Below are 20,381 nucleotides of genomic sequence, written 5' to 3'. Positions count from 1 at the left end.
GCAAGGGAAGATCAGGCTCACTTGTGCTGGTCTGGCTCACTGTGCAGGCTTACAGGCAGCAATGGCCATTTAGTTGAGACACCAAAGGAAAGCAGTAGCAGTGACACCTGATCTTTAGCTTTCAGGGTGGAAGGAATGAGGTGGAGGGAGAAAATCCTTTCAAACTCAGATTTGAGACATACTTAATCATGTATATTTTATGAAAGCAGTAACTTACTTGAATAATGCTTGGTCCTATAAATTTCAAATCTTTGGAAGATTAACAGTTCTAACTAGATCAATTATGAAGTAATAAGTAATGAATTTGACTGAGTCAACTCTTACAAGATGGTGAACCAGTACTATACCTTCCTCTGCCTCATCTTCATCCTCATCATCTTCATCACCTTCATCATCATCATCGACCCCTTCTCCATCTTCTTCATCCTCTTCATCTTCATCATCTTCTTCATCTGTACCATCCTCATCTAGATCATCTTCACTGCTAGATTCCTCTGACAAAAGAATAAATTCATAGTTTTAGAAACAAACCAAGGTTAGACTTCTGCTCCAGCTATAATAGGTAATGTCCCGGTATGGACCTGTCATTGGCTAACAGACAGAAAATAGAATTGTAATAAACATGTTGGCAGGCTTTAATTAGTTAAGTACCACAAGGCCTTGGCCCCCAGCTGTTCACAATACATACAGGATAAGTGGTTTGGAGGTGGGGACCAAATATAATAATTTCAAATTTGCAGATGATACATTGCTAAATGGGAATGAGAGTTGTAAGGAAAATAAAGCAGCTTCAGGAGGATTTGGACAGGTTTAGGGAAATGGGCAAGAACATGGTAGATTGAAAATAATGTGGAAAACTGAGGGGTTATCCACATTGGTAAGAGAAACAGATATGCAGAGAATTTTTCAATTGGTAGGAAGTTGGAAAAGGCAGATGAAATAAAGGGACTATGGTGGCGTTGTTTATAATTCCTAGAGGTTAATATGCCCATACAGCAAGCTATTAGGAAGGCTAACTGAATGTTAGCCTTTATCACAAGGGTATTTGAAGCCAGGGTTACTGAAGACTTGCCTCAATTACACAGCAGCTTTGTTCGACTACACCTGGAATAGTGTGCACAATTTTGGTCTCCTTATCTCAGGAGAGATATTGTCACAGAGGCACATTAGACTGGTTCCCAGATTGTGGAATCATGCCATGAAACTATGATATTTTTGAAGAATGGAACAAGTTTAAGTGCCTTGAAGATCGATGCTGTTTCAGTTCCATGTGCTCTCCTGCCTGCTCCCCGTACCCCATAACTCCCTTATAAATCAAAAACCTAACTCAACCCTAAAATGTAATCAATTATCCAGCCCCCACAGTTCTCTGGGGAAGAGAATTTCAAAATTAACAATCCTCAGAGAAGAAGTTCCACCTCATTCCCATCTTAAACAAGCCGTTAGATCTAGATTGCCAAAATGCAACCAATCAAGCCCCCTTAGAATCTAACAATATCACTCAGCCATCGCCTCCTCAAATACTCCACTCAATTTACCAACATTCTTATTGCTTGCTTCAATAAGATCGGCTCTCATTCTTTCAAACTTAAAAGAGAATAGGCCATCATGCTTAACCTCTATTCATCTCAGGAATCAACATGGTGAGCTTTCTGTAGACTGTTGCTAATGCAGGTATATTCCTCCTTAAACAATGACATCATAACTGTACGTAGTATTCTAGATGAAGTCACATTAGTGGCAACAAGACTTCACTATTTATGTGATGAGGGCACCACTGGCAATGCCAGCATTAATTGCCTATTTCTAATTGCCAGAGGTCAGTTATGAACCAACCATTTTGCTACGAGTCTGGAGTTACATACAGGCTAGACCAGGTAAGGATGGCAGTTTCCTTCCATGAGTGAACCAGATGGGTTTTTCCAACAATTGACAATGGTTTCATTATTATCATTAGACTCTTAATTCCAGATTTCAATTTGAATTCAATTCAATTCCACTATCTGCCACGGCAGGATTTGAACCCAAATCCCGTGTCCCGGGATTAATGATCCAGCAACAATATCACTCAGCCATCGCCTCCTCAAATACTCCACTCAATTTACCAACATTCTTATTGCTTGCCAAATACTTGATATATCTGCATACTATTGTTTGACACAAGTTTACCAATTAGAAAATTGACAGTTCCATCCTATTTATGTTGATCCAATGTTTACCTACATTGAAATCCAGTACCTTAGAGTCATAACCTAGGAATGAGCACTTCCCAGAGAGACAAGAATATTGAAAAACACATTTTGAGTAAATAATTTGCTATTTAACACATATAGAATATTATTAAATATTCAATTCATCATATGCCTGTCAGGACCACTAATGTCAGCACATTTTTGAGAACAGAATATCATTTAGTGCTCCCTTTCCAGAACATTATTCTGCTATTGATATCGTTTGTCTTTGATATACATAGTCTTTTTCGAACAAGCACACCTGATCCTCAGTTCTAAATGAGAGCAGTTTTACCCTATCTGCACATCCACCATGATCATACTATATTAACTTTGCCCAACCAAGTACTGAACATTACCTCCATCACTGAAAATAGCTACGACTTCTCGTTTTCCTCTTGCTTTTCCCAATGCTGCATTCACATTAATCAGTTCATCTTGGCTATCGTCATCCATAATGTACATTCAGAAATTGAATATCTGCAAGAAAAATGATTCCATTAACTAAAACTCAAGAGGCAACATCATCAAAGAGATCAACTAAATTTACAGGTCACCAAGACTGCCATTGGTGTTATAGAAACACAATGATATAGCACGAAGGAGGCCAGTTGGCCCATCATGCTTGTGTTAATTGTTTGGTAGAGTTAACCACATTGTATTTTCCATAATATTTTCCTTTTCAAATATTTTTCCCATTTCATTTTGAAAGGTATTATCTGAATGTGTTTCCATCAGTCTTTTAGGTAGTGCATTCCAGCTCATCATAACACACTGAATGAAAAAAAATCTTATGTCTCCTCTGACTCTCTTAACAATTACTTTAAGTCTGTGTCCATAGTTACTAACCATTCTGACAGTGGAAATAATTTCTCCATATTTACTGTCAAAACCATGCAAAGGTCCATTAAATTCTTACCTTCCCAATCAAAACATTAGTCTCCCAGGTAGAAATAATAGTACATTTTCTCTAAGGCTCTAACATCCTTTATAATGTTTGATGTGCAGAAATGCTCACAATGCTTCAGCTACAGTCTAATCAAAGAGTTTCTAAAAGCCAAAAAGGTCTGAAAATATTTTGTCAAATTAAAGCACATTTTGTGATTTGAAGAGAAATGCAAATGTTTCTTGGCAATTTCAAACTGGTGGAATGGTTAGACTTCAACTGAGCAGATGCACGAGTTTTAGTTTTGTTTACCTATTACCATCAACACAACACACAAATGCATTTGTATAAAGCCAATCTAATCTCAACATTTCAATATTCAATGCAGTTAATGCACATAATACATATGCGCAGGATGTCCATACTAACAATAGAATATGACCTTATTAAATGAAGTACGTGTGAAGTGAAGGACTATGGCAGCACTTTATGAACTATTTTCCAATGCAACCCCATTCTAACTCAATCCCACTTTCCCCAGTGTAATTAAAGATGGACAAAGGCTGGCCTTGCCAGTGATACTCACATCCATGGATAAAGTAAAAACATTTGAAAATGAATGTGACCCCAGACATGAGTAAAAGCAAAACAGCAATAAAGCAATCTAGGAACAAATATTAATGTTAGCATATTATGTATGAACATAAAGTAATACATTACAGGAATATGAAAATCTATCAAGTGCTTCATAAAAATTTATTTTATATAACCTAGTAGGTTTCAATCAAATTCTCCATATTCTATGTTGACAGAAGACTCACTGAAGCTTTTCTCCTGCTCCCTCACAAACTCTCATGCTAATCAGTTTCTCTCCCCACCCCTCACACATGCCTACCTTCCCAACTCACCTCTCCCTTCACATACTCACTCCCTCTTTCTGTACTCAGTGCCTTGCACTCACACTGCTCTCTCTCCACATTCAATCCCTCTCATACTCACTCATTGACCTCTCTCCATATTCACTCCCCCATTCAACTCATTCACACCATCCTGATCCATTTTGCTCATGCTCAACCTCCCATCAAACTCAGCCTCCACTCATGATTTCCCATCCCAATACTCACTCAAGCCACCCATCACGGTGGGATGGGTGGCGGATAGGATCAAGGATAACCCCAAGGCCTTTTATGCGTATGTGAGAAACATGAGAATGACGAGAACGAGGGTAGGTCCGATCAAGGACAGTAGTGGGAGACTGTGTATTGAGTCGGAAGAGATAAGTGAGGTCTTGAATGAGTACTTTTCTTCAGTATTTACAAACGAGAGGGACCGTATTGTTGAAAAGGAGAGTGTGAAATGGACTGGTAAGCTAGAGGAGATACTTGTTAGGAAGAAAGATGCATTGGACATTTTGAAAAACTTGAGGATAGACAAGTCCCCCGGGCCTGACGGGATTAGATTAGATTAGATTACTTACAGTGTGGAAACAGGCCCTTCGGCCCAACAAGTCCACACCGACCCGCCGAAGCATATCCCACCCATTCCCATACATTTACCCCTTTACCTAACACTACAGGCAATTTAGCATGGCCAATTCACCTGACCTGCACATCTTTGGACTGTGGGAGGAAACCGGAGCACCCGGAGGAAACCCACGCAGACACGGGGAGAATGTGCAAACTCCACACAGTCAGTCAGTCGCCTGAGTCGGGAATTGAACCCGGGTCTCTGGCGCTGTGAGGCAGCAGTGCTAACCACTGTGCCACCGTGCCGCCCACAGTTCTGGGGATATATCCTAGGATTATGTGGGAAGCAAGAGAGGAAATTGCAGAGCCATTGGCAATGATCTTTTCGTCTTCACTGTCAACAGGGGTGGTACCAGGGGACTGGAGAGTGGCGAATGTTGTGCCCCTGTTCAAAAAAGGGAATAGGGATAACCCCGGGAATTACAGGCCAGTTAGTCGTACTTCGGTGGTAGGCAAAGTAATGGAAAGGGTACGGAGGGATAGGATTTATGAGTATCTGGAAAGACACTGCTTGATTAGGGACAGCCAGCACGGATTTGTGAAGGGTAGGTCTTGCCTTACAAGTCTTATTGAAATCTTTGAGGAGGTGACCAAGCATGTGGATGAGGGTAGAGCAGTGGATGTAGTATACATGGATTTTTGTAAGGCATTTGATAAGGTTCCCCATGGTAGGCTTATGCGGAAAGTCAGGAGGCATGGGATAGAGGGAAATTTGGCCAGTTGGATAGAAAACTGGCTAACCGGTCGAAGTCAGAGAGTGGTGGTAGATGGTAAATATTCAGCCTGGAGCCCAGTTACAAGTGGAGTTCGCAGGGATCAGTTCTGGGTCCTCTGCCGTTTGTAATTTTTATTAATGACTTGGAAGAGGGAGTCGAAGGGTGGGTCAGTAAATTTGCAGATGATACGAAGATTGGTGGAGTTGTGGATAGTGAGGAGGGCTGTTGTCGGCTGCAAAGGGAGTTAGATATGATGCAGAGCTGGGCTGAGGAGCAGCAGATGGAGTTCAACCCTGCAAAGTGTGAGGTTGTCCATTTTGGAAGGACAAATAAGAATGCGGAATACAGGGTTAACAGTAGGGTTCTTAGTAAGATGGAGGAGCAGAGGGATCTTGGGGTCTATGTTCATAGATCTTTGAAAGTTGCCACTCAGGTGGATAGAGCTTGTAAGAAGGCCTATGGTGTATTAGCGTTCATTAGCAGAGGGATTGAATTCAAGAGTCGTGAAGTGATGTTGCAGCTGTACAGGACCTTGGTTAGGCCACATTTGGAGTACTGTGTGCAGTTCTGGTCGCCTCACTTTAGGAAAGATGTGGAAGCTTTGGAGAGGGTGCAGAGAAGATTTACCAGGATGTTGCCTGGAATGGAGAATAGGTCGTACGAGGATAGGTTGAGCATGCTAAGCCTTTTCTCATTGGAACGGAGAAGGATCAGGGGTGACTTGATATAGGTGTATAAGATGATCAGGGGAATAGATAGAGTAGACAATCAGAAACTTTTTCCCCGGGTACAACAGAGTGTTACAAGGGGACATAAATTTAAGGTGAAGGGTGGAAGGTATAGGGGAGATGTCAGGGGTAGGTTCTTTACCCAGAGAGTGGTGGGGGCATGGAATGCACTGCCTGTGGGAGTGGCAGAGTCAGAATCATTGGCGAACTTTAAGTGGCAATTGAATAGGTACATGGATGGGTGCTTAAGCTAGGACAAATGTTCGGCACAACATTGTGGGCCGAAGGGCCTGTTCTGTGCTGTATTGTTCTATGTTCTATGTTCTATATGTTCTATGTTCTCTATGTTCTATCACATTCACTCACTCACCCTCTTTTTACCTCCACCCTCCTCACTTTCTAGATTTCTCCAACTTGCTTGGATTCCTGGGAGGGGTAAAGGACCAATAATGATGACAGATAATCAGAAACATTTTATAAATATGACTTGAATCCTAAAACTTCACAAAACACGAACTGATGTGGGAGAAAAGTTGTGACAAGACCCTAAACCCAGAATGCGGAGCCCAGCCCTTAGCCACTTGCACCAACGAAAGGTTTTAAACATTTGAAATCCACGCCTACCCGAACAAAGGGAAAAATATAAGCTACCAGACAGTACATCATCACTCCTTCATCTAAATACACTTGCCAATTTTAATGTCGACACTATTGCCAGCACAAAATGATAACTGCATTGAGCATACGAAAAGCAAAGCAGAATCCACTGGAACAGAAAATCCAGACAGGATAAACTCGACCCCAGTTTCTGCTCTACACATACAGGAGGCTGGAAGAACACAACAAGCCAGGCAGCATCAGGAGGTGGAGGTGCTGTCTGGCTTGCTGTGTTCTTCCAACCTCTGGTTTGTCTACTTTGGATTCCAGCATTTGCAGTTTTTTTTTGTCTCAGTCTCTGCTCTTGGTCACAGTGGCCACCCCCCAGCTCCCTGCTTTCTGCCTGGCCTCAGTCCAGTACTCAGCCACCAAGCCCCACTTGGCCTTCTTTCGACTCCCGTCATCAGCAGTGGCTTCAGCAATGGAGACACCACCAAAAGGAGCTCTGCGGGCTGACCGTGTGAATAACAGCTGCTAAAGGTGTGGTCTCTGCTGCTTCCAGTCATAGACAGTCAGATTGATAGCAGATTCAACAAACAAGAGCCAAGTGAAAGCTTCCCTGGGTCGGGTTGAGTAGAGAAAAATATTCAAAATACAAAATTCTGCCAAGCAGCAGTAATGTATCACCTTTGTAAGATGACCTCACACCCAAGATTAAAGAATAGAAGCTTGAAAGAGAAAGACTTCCATTCTAATTAGGCATTCCAAGATCATATGGAAATAAAGTCTCACAAAACTCATGCAGTTACTAGTTATACATTCAAGTTTCCTCATCTACAGTTGTAATACACTAGTGCAGTAAAACATTTGACCTAGCAAAACAGGGCTCAGTGAAATGTAGACACACTGTGACTCAGGGCAGTGTCCTCGGCCAAACCTTCTTCAGCTGCTCAAAGGCCTTTCCTCGATCACAAAGTAAGATGGGAGAATGTTTACTGATGATTGCCTAATGTTAAGTTTCATCCACAATTCTTCAGATACTGAAGCAATCCCTATCCCAATACAGCCAGATCTGGACAACATCAACATTTGGGTTGATGAATAGCAAGTACTATTGGTGCTAGATAATTCCAGGCAATAAATATTTTCAAACAGAACACAATCAAACCTCCATTGTCACTGAACAGCATCACCGCTGAATTCCCCATCAACAACATCCTGAGGTTTCACTGACCAGAGGGGTGGCATTATTCTAAACAAAACAGCTCACACAATTGGCATACCTTCCACCAACTTAAATGTTCACTCCTTTTCTAGTGCTCGTGACAGCAGCATGTACCATCTAAAGGTACATTGCAGCAATTTGCTGCAGCTCCTCTGATAGCATCTTCAAAACCTATGCCCCGTAGGACTTGTGATGTAGTGAGTAACATCTGTATGAGCTAGAAACTCCAGCTTCAAGTCGCGCTCCAGGACCAAATGGCCATTGAAATGTGTTCATCACATTGTTTAAAATGTTGATCATCAACCTATAATCCTTCCAAAACACCCATGGCAGAGTTTGAGAGTTTTCAACTGCAATACAACAGCATTCCCACATTAAAAGACTCCATGCACAGGTTCCTGCCAAGGGCAGGTGTATTACTGACCTTGAGGGACAAGAAGATGTCAACGAAGACAAGAACGAAGAAAATGTGATGACCCCATGTTTCTAGTACCCAGAAGGACACAAGCCTGTGAATGAGTCACAACAACCTGCATTTACATTCAAGGTAAGGGAGGTAAGGAGACAGCATGGTGTAGGGTGACCATGGTATTGAGAGACTAGGGGATTGAAGAGATTGAGGTTCAAAACAATGAACTACTATGCACTTGAAAAAAATTGTGTTTTCAACATAACCCACAATTCCAACAGATATGATGGATTTAATCAAGAAAATAAACTGAGAACAAGTCAGCAAATTAGATATGCAACTCGATGCTTTTATTTATAGGTTATGAAACAGAAAGGAGATACAATTCAGACTGTATAATCTGTTTTGTTATATAGTTTTGGATCAATTGTGCTAACATACATTAAATCCCACAGAATCTGCCAAAAAGTAGTCAGTCAATTCCCTGATGACTTCAAAATAAATCAATTTCATTTTTTAATGTTTTCAGATACATACAGCAAATCCATACATCACATCTTATTACTCCAGGTACCTTAAACATGCTAATGTCAAAGGTGCAAAGCTCAGATATAGAACGCTATGCTATAATTTAACCTATATGGAATAAAATTCCTACATTTGGAAATATTTACATTTTTTAAATGGAATAGAATCACTTCTACTACTTAAAAAACTAATGTTAAAATAAATTAAATTAAAGCACTACAAACAAAATCAAGATTAATTTCCGAGGAGATATCTGCATACTTTCACACGTAATGTAAAATGGAGGTGACTTGTTTGTTCCCACAAAGAGTTTGGAAGAGATAAACTGAGAAAGTTTATTTCTACTAGGTGCAGGATGGCTCATTAGTTGCAGTTAACTCCAACTACCTGCTGAAATGCAAAGAAAAAATTAGGTATGAAGGTAAGCTGGCCAAAAATATAAAGGAGGATAGTAGAAGCTTTTTTAGGTATGTGAAAGGCAAAAAAATGGTTAAGACTAAAACTGGGTCCTTGAAGACAGAGGTGAATATATTACAGGGAACAAAGAAATGGCAGAAGAGTTGAATTGGTACTTCAGATCTGTGTTCACTGGGGAAGACACAAGCAATCTCCCAGAGGTAATAGTGGCTGAAGGACCTGAACTGATGGGAATTTATATTTGCCAGGAAATAGTGTTGGAGAGACTGTTAGGTCTGAAGGCTGATAAGTCCCCGGGACCTGATGGTCTACATCCCAGGGTACTGAAGGAGGTGGCTCGAGAAATCGTGGATGCATTGGTGATCATTTTCCAATGTTCTATAGATTCAGGATCAGTTCCTGTGGATTGGAGGGTGGCTAATGTTGTCCCACCTTTTAAGAAAGGAGGGATAGAGAAAGCAGGGAATTATAGACCAGTTAGTCTGACCTCAGTGGTGGGAAAGATGCTGAAGTCAAATATAAAGGATGAAATTACGACACATCTGGATAGCAGTAACAGAATAGGTCAGAGTCAGCATGGATTTATGAAGGGGAAATCATGCTTGACTAATCTTCTGGAATTTTTTGAGGATGTAACTCTGAAAATGGACAAAGGAGATCCAGTGGATATAGTGTACCTGGACTTTCAGAAAGCCTTTGATAAAGTCCCACATAGGAGGTTAGTGAGCAAAATTAGGGCGTATGATATTGGGGGCAAAATACTGACTTGGATTGAAAACTGGTTGGCTGACAGGAAACGAAGAGTAGTGATAAACGGCTCCCTTCCGGAATGGCAGGCGGTGACCAGTGGGGTACCGCAGGGATCAATGCTAGGACCGCAGCTTTTTACAATATACATTAATGATATAGATGATGGTATTAAAAGTAATATTAGCAAATTCGTTGATGATACTAAGCTGGGTGGCAGGGTGAAATGTGAGGAGGATGTTAGGAGATTACAGTATGACCTGGACAGGCTAGGTGAGTGGACAGATGCATGGCAGATGCAGTTTAATGTGGATAAATGTGTGGTTATCCACTTTGGTGGCAAGAACAGGAAGGCAGATTACTACCTAAATGGAGTCAAGTTAGGTAAAGGGGCAGTACAACGAGATCTAGGTATTCTTGTACATCAGTCAATGAAAGCAAGCATGCAGGTACAGCAGGCAGTGAAGAAAGCTAATAGCATGGTGGCCGTCGTAACAAGAGGAATTGAGTATAGAAGCAAAGAGGTTCTTTTGCAGTTGTACAGGGCCCTGGTGAGACCGCACTTGGAATATTGTGCGCAGTTTTGGTCTCCAAATTTGAGGAAAGACATTCTGGCTATTGAGGGAGTGCAGCGTAGGTTCATGAGGTCAATTCCCAGAATGGCAGGACTATCTTACGTTGAAAGATTGGAACGACTGAGCTTGTATACCCTTGAGTTTAGAAGGCTGAGAGGGGATCTGATTGAGACGTATAAGATTATTAAAGGATTGGACACTCTGGAGGCAGGAAGCATGTTTCCGCTGATGGGTGAGCCCCGAACCAGAGGACACAGTTTAAAAATAAGGGGTAGGCCATTTAGAACGGAGTTGAGGAGAAACTTCTTCACCCAGAGAGTGGTGTGTGTGGAATGCTCTGCCCCAGAAGGCTGTGGAGGCCAAGTCTCTGGATACTTTCAAGAAAGAGTTGAATAGAGCTCTTAAGGATAGTGGAATCAAGGGTTATGGGGCAAAGGCAGGAACAGGATACTGATTGAGGATGATCAGCCATGATCATAATGAATGGTGGTGCTGGCTTGAAGGGCAGAATGGCCTACTCCTGCATCTATTGTCTATTGAAATGGTGCAGGAAGCCACTCAGTTCAAGAGCAAGTAAGGATAGGGGACAAATGGTGGCCTTGCCATTAACATCCAGATCCAGTGAAAGAATTCCTAGTATGTTTGAAATGCTATTGTCCTCTACCTCGAAGATAGACACAAAATTCAACTCCTCTGCCATTTCCTAGTTCACCACTGTTATTTTCCCAGCCTCATCCTTAAAGGGGCGCAGGTTCATTTTAGCCTTTCTCTCCCCTTTTTATACATTTAAAGAAGCGCTTGCTGTTTGCCTTGATATGAATTGCAAGTTAACCCCCAAAATTATTTTCTCCCAAACAGTTCATTTGAAGCACATCCCACATAAACAGCTCCTTTCTATCCCTTACAGGTACTTCTGCTTTAAGGTAATAGTTGCATTCCTCTGTAATCCCGCACTATAGAAAATCTCGCTGTACAAGATTGTTATAGAAAATTGCTATACCCATTCAGTAAAAAGTTCGCATTATCCAAACAGCATCCACAATTCATCAAGCAGGTCATAACCTTTCCAGAATCTGAGGATTCTTGGAAGATTACTACTTGTGTAACTACTGTTTTAATATCCTAGGATGCATTTCATCAGAACCAGTGGACTTATCAGTCTTTGGCCCCGTGAATTTCCTGAATACTTTTTCTCTAATGGCCCTTTTGGTTCCTTGATTATTTAGTATTTTATGTTAACGAGAGTCATGTTAACGAGACTCTCATTATACTGGAACTACCTGTTAGTGTTAGTGTTTCACCAACTGAAACCCATTCCACACCAATCTTTGAGCCATGTTTTTAACTTCTTGACTTTATTTATCCTTTGCCATGGACTTGGACACAAGGAACAAAATGTAATATTTCCAATTTTACAAAACTAAGCAGAAATGTTTAAAAGTATGAATGCATGAAGATGTAAACATTTTCATACAGATTTGTACAGGTTTAGTGATTGGGCAAGATCATTGATTGAATGTAATGTGGAAAATGTAAGGTTACCCAGTTTGACAGAAAGGACAGATGTGCAGAGTATTTGTAACTGGTAAGAGGTTGGAACATGTAGACGTGCAAAGGGACTTGGGTGTTCTTGTCGATAAGTTGCTGAAGATTAATTTTCAGCAAGCTCTGAGGAAGGTTGATGAATGTTAGTCTTCCTTCCTTCTCTCTATCCTGCTTGTTACTTCCTCAAAGAACTCTAATAAATTGACCAGGCTTGATTTCCCCTCCATGAAACCACTGTCTCTGTTTCGTTATATTACATATTTCTAAATACCGTGCTATTATGTTTCTTTTCATCGACTATTGACATTTTCCAAACAATAAATGTTAAACTAACTGGCCTGGAGATACCTTTTTATTTTGTTTCCTTTCCCTTCTAAATAAAGGAATTACATTGGCAGTTTTCCAATCCTCCAGCACTTACCAGAATCTGAGGATTCTTGGAAGATTACTACTTGTGTAACTACTATCTCTGTAACTAATGTTTTAATATCCTAGGATGCATTTCATCGGAACCAGTGGACTTATCAGTCTTTGGCCCCGTGAATTCACTTTTTCTCTAGTGGCCCTTTTGGTTCCTTGATTATTTAGTATTTTTGAAATGCTATTATTTTCTTCTACCATGAAGACAGACACAAAGCATTTATTCAACCCCTCTACCATTTCCTTGACTGAGATTGTTAGAACTTTTAATTCATGTGCAAAAAGCAGCAGTGGATTAAGAATCCATATTAGCTTTTAAAAGGGAAATGGATAAATACTTCAAGAAGTAAAACAAAATGAAATTTACAAGAATAAATGGGTATTTCTTTCAAATTACAGATACAGTATGTTGTTCCTCTATGCTGTAAAATTCTTAAATTCTACGAATAAATCTCTTGTAGCAAAAGCAATAACAACTTACAAAAATATTCTTTGAATCAATTGATGAACTTAAAATATGTAGTCATTATATTCAATCTGACCACTGGCACAGGTATTTCAACAATCAATAATGACAAGCACGTAAATCAATTAAAATGTACTTCACAAGATAACATCTTGGAACAGTATATAAAGAATGTTAAAATATAAAGTGGTAAATGTGGCTTGCTTGAAAGGAACAGGTTCCCTCAGATCTCTGATTGCCAAAGAGATTTCATAAGTTAGCAAAGTCGAAGTCGAAGTCCAGGAGACTAAAGGGATATTGAAAGCATGCGCATAAAATTAATTGAATATTAGAGTAGGGGTGAGCAGTTGTTTTTCAGACAAAAGGGAAGTAGAACTCTACAGGTCAAAATTATCACTGCATTTTTTATGTATATTAATGATCTGGATTTGATTATCTAGGGCATCATTTCAAGGTTTGCCAATGGCATGAAATCCAGAAATACAGTTTACAGTCAGAGAATGGTATTATACTTCAGGACGACACAGACAGATTGACGGAGATGATGGGGCAGAAGTTTTAATTTGCTGATGATTCAGATAGGTAGAAAATTAAGTTGTGAAAAGGTTACATGAGTGAGCTAATATCTGGCAAATCAATAACTTGTGAAAACATTAATAGTCCATTTTGTCGGAAGAATTAAAAAAAGCATTTTACCTAAACGGTGAGCAAATGCAGAACTCAAATGCAGAGGGATTAGAGTATCCTAATGCATGGATCACAAATTAGCTTCCAACGAAGCAAATAATTAAGAAATCTAATAGAATCTTATAATTTATTACAAGGGAAACTGAATACATAAGTAAGGAGATTATTGTTCAGTTATATAGAGCATTCATCAGACCGCAGAGTATTGGCCTCTTTATTTAAGGAGGAATGTAAACGTGTTGGGAGCAGTCCAGAGAACGTTTATACATGAATTAATACATGGAATAGATTGGGTGTTTTATGAGAAAAGGTTGGACAGATTCCACTTGCCCACTGGAGTTTTGAAGATTAAAATGCAACTTATTTGAAATCTAAGATCTTGGGGAGGGTAAATGTGGAAAAAATGTTTCTTCATGTGGGAGACTTTGAAACTAGGTATCACCATTTAAAAATGAGGGGTCACCCATTTAAGCAAAGATAAGGAGAACTCCCCCCCACCCCCCCAAGACGACCAGGAGTCTTTGAATGTTGGTATGAATAACGAGAATTGTCCTCTAAAAGAGTCAGTAACCAGAGGACAGAGACTTAGGATGACAAGATCAAGGGGATGGGAACAATTGATTTCAAAGTGCATTATAACTGGCTCCCTCCGCTTGCTTCCCTAACTTCCCATCCTCGCAAATATTACTCACCCACAACATTCAGAGTGACACAAGCCAACTGAAATCCATGCTGCACCTCACTTACCACTCATGGTGACATGTTTAATCCACATACTGCTTGCCTTCTATCTCAGTGGCTTATAAGCACGCACTCTTTAGATAAAGGAATGCCAAACACAGAAAGTCATCAAGTTCCTAGCGAACAATCCTGTCGAACGACAGTCAGTTTTGAATTGCATTGGCAAAAACGGTCAGTACAAGCCAGGATCCCTGAGCAGCTAAACTCCACCAATGCAGCCTGTACAAACCCTTCCTGCACTTTGTAGACATTACCAAGAAGTGACCCCTAAGTGTCAGGCAAATCAGCTGGTGTTAATGAATGATTAATAAAAAAATAGGCAAGATGAAGATTTCTTTTTACGTAGGGACTTAAAATGATCTGTTATGCACTGCCTGAAAAGATGGTGGAAGTAAATTTAAAAGTTAATTTTTGAAAGGGCATTAAATAAGTATTTGCAGGGAAAAACATACATGTTTATTGGGAAAGAGCAGAAGCAGTGGGCTAATTGGTTAGCTCGCTCAAAGTGCTGAAACAAACAATTCTTCTGTGCTGTAAGATTCTACAATTCTAAGCTCTCCAGTAGTGAGGGAAATGCCTAGACATAAGGTTAGATCTATGGCAACAAACTGGTAAAGAGTAATTTTGGATCAACAATATGAATACCAGGATTATAGAAGGCAAATGAGATTGACCGTGGAGCTTTTCATGTAATTGTTCCACTGTGACAGCAAGATTAGATTGGCTGAGATATTAAAGGTTATGGGAAGTTGTTGTGCAGGGCGGGGGGGAGGTGGCGTTAGTGCAATTAAACTGGGTGGAATATTAAAAATAGGGACCTACAGCAGTACAGTGGGATATTAAAAGTTAGATTAGATTACTTACAGTGTGGAAACAGGCCCTTCGGCCCAACAAGTCCACACCGACCCGCCGAAGCGAAACCCACCCATACCCCTATATTTACCCCTTACCTAACACTACGGGCAATTTAGCATGGCCAATTCACCTGACCTGCACATCTTTGGACTGTGGGAGGAAACCGGAGCACCCGGAGGAAACCCACGCAGACACGGGGAGAACGTGCAAACTCCACACAGTCAGTCGCCTGAGGCGGGAATTGACCCGCCTCAGTTATGGGAAATTAGGGGAAAAGTAAGATTTTGAAGTTGTGAATCAAATTTCTTTTGTTTCAAGTTTGGCAGATAATAGAACTTTCACAATAAAATGCATTGTCTATTAAAAGCATTGCCTTCCAAATGCTGAACTGTGTTCATTTGGAACTCTGATCTCAGAGGGAGATGGTCCTGGGTTAAGACACAAGTAATCTGCGATAATGTTTCGGTGCAGAACTGAGAGTGCTACACTGCCGTGATTAGTCAACAACTCCTTTATCATTGTACCATGTGACTATCAGAATGAGATGAACCTTGGATGCCTTTTCATTCAGCAATTCCTGTTTCGAAGAAATATTTATACTGTATCCCTTGGAATGCATTGGGGAACAGCAATAAATAATTTCAGAGGAGGAAAAATTTCTGAAGGGCCTGTCAGTAGTAGACACTATAGGAAGCAATACAGTTGGATCATGGGGCAGCAAAGCAAAATGAACTGATTGAATGACAGGGACCTCATTACTAAGCCAAAATGTTTTACATACAAACCTCACTTAAAAGTATCAGTCTACGTAAATAAAACTATCACTTTAAATACAATATTACTGGAGTCACACTGAGCAAAGTCTACCCTCCAACAGGAGATGTATCAATATCCTGTTCAACATTCACCTCTCAATTAAGACAGTCATTATTTTAATTATTTATCCTATTGCTTGTGGGATCATGCTGTGCATAGATTAGTTGGAAGATGCGGAAAAGATCCTAGTTGAGTCAGAATCATCCAGCATTAAATATGATGTGATGTCTAAAATGTGAAGTCTCCAGAAAGAACATCAATATATTTGAGACATTAACATTTGCACTGATATAGTACTTCATAACATTATCAAAAATAATCAGCAACAGCTTGAACTAGCATTGTGGCCTTGCTCTAAACAAAAATCAAGGTGCTTTGGGGAGTAATGAAACAAAAATGGCCACTCTAACAAAGGAGGAATTGAGAAGAGGGAATCAGAGTTCTTAGGAAGATCTTCAAGAAAGAAAGAGATTGAAAGAACATCAGACTACTTCACACAATGAATTAGTTCTTGGCTTATCAAACTGGAATACACACCCATTATCTACAATCTCATTGCATAAGACAATACTGCCATCCTCGGGATATCCTTCCTTAAAAAAAAGGAACCAAACTATAGACAGTACTGTAGATAAAATTTCATCAAAGCTCTACAGCAGCAAGGTATCTTTACTCTTGTATTCAAATCCCACTGCAATTAAGGAGAATGTACCATTTTCACCACACACCCCTGCCTTACTGCTTACTACATGGACATGCTACCTTTTGGTGACTCATGAACAAGGATACCCAGGTCCCTTTGGACAGGCAGGAGTTTAATTTAGATAAATGTGAGGTGCTGCATTTTGAAAAGGCAAACCAGGGCAGAACCTAGACACTTAACTGCAAGGTTCTTGGAAGTGTTGCTGAACAAAAAGACATTGGAGTGAAGGCTCATACTTCCTTGGAAGGTCGACAGAATAATGAGGAAGATGTATGAAGGTGTATGGTATGCTTGCCTTTATTGGTCAGTACATTACATATAGGAGTTGGGAGGTCATGTTGCCACTATACAGGATATCGTTAGGCCACATTTGGACTACTGTGTTCAGATCTGGTCTCCTTGCTATAAGAAGGATCTTGTAAAACTTGAAAGGGTTCAGAAAATATTTACAAGGATGTTGCCAGGGATGGAGGGTTTGAGCTATAGGGAGAGGCTGAATAGAGTGGGGCTATTTTCCCTGGAACATTGGCGGCTGAGGAGTGACCTCACAGAGGTTTATAAAATCATGAGTGTCATAAATAGGGTAAATAGCCAAGGTCTTTCCCCTGAGGTAGTAGAATCCAAAACTAGAGGACATAACTTTAAGGTGAGAAGGGAATGATTTAAAATTGACCTAAGAGGTAACTTTATCATGCAGAGGGTGGTGCATGTATGGAATGTGCTGCCTGGGGAAGTGGTGGAGGCAGGTACAATTAAAACATTCAAAAGGCATCCGAATGGTAAATGAATACGAAGGGTTGAGGGGGATATGGACTAAATGCTGGCAAATTGGTCAAGATTCATTGAGGATATCTGGTCAGCATGGATGAGTTAGACCGAAAGGTCTGTTTCCATACTGTACAGCTGTATGACTCTATGAAGTGCACTATCGAACCATTCACTGTTTAAGAAGTATTCTATCTTTTTGTTTTTCTTTTCCCCAAAGTGAATAACTTCACATTTACTCATATTATTTTTCATTGGCCATGTTCTAGTCTATTCACTTAGCCTCTAAGGTGTCCTGAAGCCTCCTTGAATTCTCCTCACAACTTGCATTTCCACCCAGTATGGTATCATCAGTAAACTTGGATATATTACAATTTGTTCTCACATCTAAATTACCTGCAACTCTGTGGACTCAGAACTAGAAATAATACAATGACAGTGCTGGCAACACTGTCATCCTTTCTGGTCTAACCCCGAGAGCTCTAACTTTATTTACAATACTTCTGTGGGACCTTAACAGAAGCTTCGAAAATCAAAACACACCACATCCACTGGTTTTCCTTACAAGAAATAACCTCAATAAACTTCAACAACATTGTCAAACTGATTTTCCTTTCATAAATGCATGACAAACCTGCTCAATTTTATCAAATGTTTCTAAATGTCCAGTTACCAAACACATCATAATAGATACTATAATTTTCCCAATCATTACATGAAACTAACAGATCCATAGTTCTCAATTTTGCCTCTTCTTCCCTTCTTAAACAAAGGGACTACATTTGCTACTTTCCAATGTGCCAGAGCTTTTCCAAAAATGATCGAATTTTGAAAACTACCCACCAATGCAAACAATACCTCTCTAGCAGCTTCCTTCAACAGTCTGGAAAGGTGTTCATCTGGACCAGGGGATTTATTATCCTTCAATCCACTTAATCTTTCAAGTAATTCTTGTTTACTAATGCTAATTTTAGTTCCCCAGTTTCACAAGACCCTTGGTCACCCAATGTTTCTGGGAGAATTTCTGCATCATCTTCCAATGAAGACAAGCACCAAGTAAGTGTATAGTTTCTCCACTATAAATTCTCCTGTCCTAGCTGATCTTTTTTCATACATTTAAAACTTTTGCAATCTGCTTTAATGTTCCTTGGTAATTAGCATTCATATTACCTTTTTGCTTTCCCAAATCAGTTTCTTGGCCCTCCTTTGCTGAGTTCTAATTTCCTTCCTGAACTTCAGGCTCACCACTGTTTTCTGGCACCCTTATAAGCCAGCTCGTTTGATCTAATGGAATATTTAACTATTTTTGTTAACCAGAGGATTTACCTTTCCGTGATTGTGCCTTAGAGAAACTAAGAGAGACTATGGAGTTTTCTTTAGATGTGTACTTAAGTTTCTTTTTTAGTGTATTTTCCTATCACATCTTCAAAATCCCTTCGCTGGCATTACTGAAGCACAGTATTAGACATGCCATCTTTCGAATGGGATGTTAAACCAAGATCCATATGTCCTCTCCAGGGAAATGTAAGAGATTCTACAGAACTATTAAAAGCGAGCTGGGAAGCTCTCCTTCTATATTGGTCAACACCTAACTCTCATACAGAGAAACAGTGACATGGGGTAAAATTGTTAAACTATAATCCAGAAGCCCAGATGAATGAGACAAAGGTCCAAATCACACCATGGCAGCTGGTTTAAATTCAGTTAATAACTCTAGAATTGAACATTTATCTCTGACAACTATTATCAATTAATGTAAAAAATTATCTGGTTCACTAATGTCCTTTAGAGAAAGAGATCTGCCAACCTTACCTAGTCTGGCCTACATATGACTCCAGAAGCACAGCAATGTAGTTGATTCTTAACTGCTATTTAAAATGGTCCAGCAAGTCACTTGACTCAAGGGTATCAGGGATGGGCAAAAATATGCTGGCATTTCCAGTGACACCCATATCCCATCAAAGAATAAAAAAACAGCGAGCAGATCTTTTGATAATTTATTTAAGATGTTCTTCACAGGACCTTGTTCATAAATAGACTGCCACATTATAATAAGAAGGCTTAGAGATAGCACACATTGTTCCACTGCCAGATAGTTGTAGAGAGAACTAATGTACAAGATTCATGAAACAAGCAAGATTAAGGAAAGCCTTTCTTTCTCCATTAACCCTCATAAAGACAACACAGGGTTAAACAAGCCTCAGATGGGACATAAATGTTGAGACCAGTTGAGCCCTAATGGCTTTTTCTGTGCTGCCTATGTAACATCACCCAAGGTATTCTTACCTACCAAGGACTGATTTCTGTCAGTCGTCAAAAACTTCAAATGATCTCACTCCCTTGGCTGATTTCTGCCTGGAGTTTCCATTGGTATTTTTTTAAAAATAGGGTAGCACAGTGGCTCAGTAGTTAGCACTTCTGCTTCATACCACCAGGGACCTGGGTTCGATTCCACCCTCTATCTGTGTAACTGTCTGTGTGAAGTTCACACATTCTCCCTATATCTGCATGGGTTTCCTCTGGGTGCTCTGGTTTCCTCCCACAGTCCAAAGATATGCAGGTTAGGTGGACAGGCCATGCTAAATTGCCCATAGTGTCCAGGGATGTGTAGATTAAGGGGTTAGTCATGGGTAATGCATGGTTACAGGGATAGTGTCTATATGGAACGCTCTTCAGAGAGCCAGTATGAACTCAATGGGCCGAATGGCCTGCTTCAATACTCTAGGGATTCCACAATTCTATATAGATTCTTCATAGATCCCACAGATATATATATTACAGAGGCTTTACGCTTATAT

The 20,381-nt window shown here is 40.1% G+C and overlaps 1 protein-coding gene across 2 annotated transcripts in view; it reads right to left on the bottom strand.

Annotated features, from left to right (window-relative positions):
* Nucleotides 1–20,381, bottom strand: part of phrf1 (PHD and ring finger domains 1) — a 104,865-nt gene that overhangs the window by 78,899 nt on the left and 5,585 nt on the right. For both annotated transcript variants that reach the window (XR_015760141.1, XM_043705696.2), the window contains exons 2-3: nt 2,591–2,711; nt 348–494 (exon numbers count right to left, since the gene is read on the bottom strand). Coding sequence is in view for 1 of the 2 variants with exons in the window: in XM_043705696.2 (XP_043561631.2) it covers nt 348–494; nt 2,591–2,696 (253 nt within the window). In the remaining variant the exon portion in view is untranslated. The remainder of the gene's footprint in view (nt 1–347; nt 495–2,590; nt 2,712–20,381) is intronic.

This window comes from Chiloscyllium plagiosum, unplaced genomic scaffold, assembly GCF_037043375.1.
Source record: "Chiloscyllium plagiosum isolate Xiang-an unplaced genomic scaffold, Cpla_swu_hap1 HiC_scaffold_18, whole genome shotgun sequence".
Taxonomy (NCBI): domain Eukaryota; kingdom Metazoa; phylum Chordata; class Chondrichthyes; order Orectolobiformes; family Hemiscylliidae; genus Chiloscyllium; species Chiloscyllium plagiosum.
This window is presented reverse-complemented; position numbering and strand designations above follow the sequence as displayed.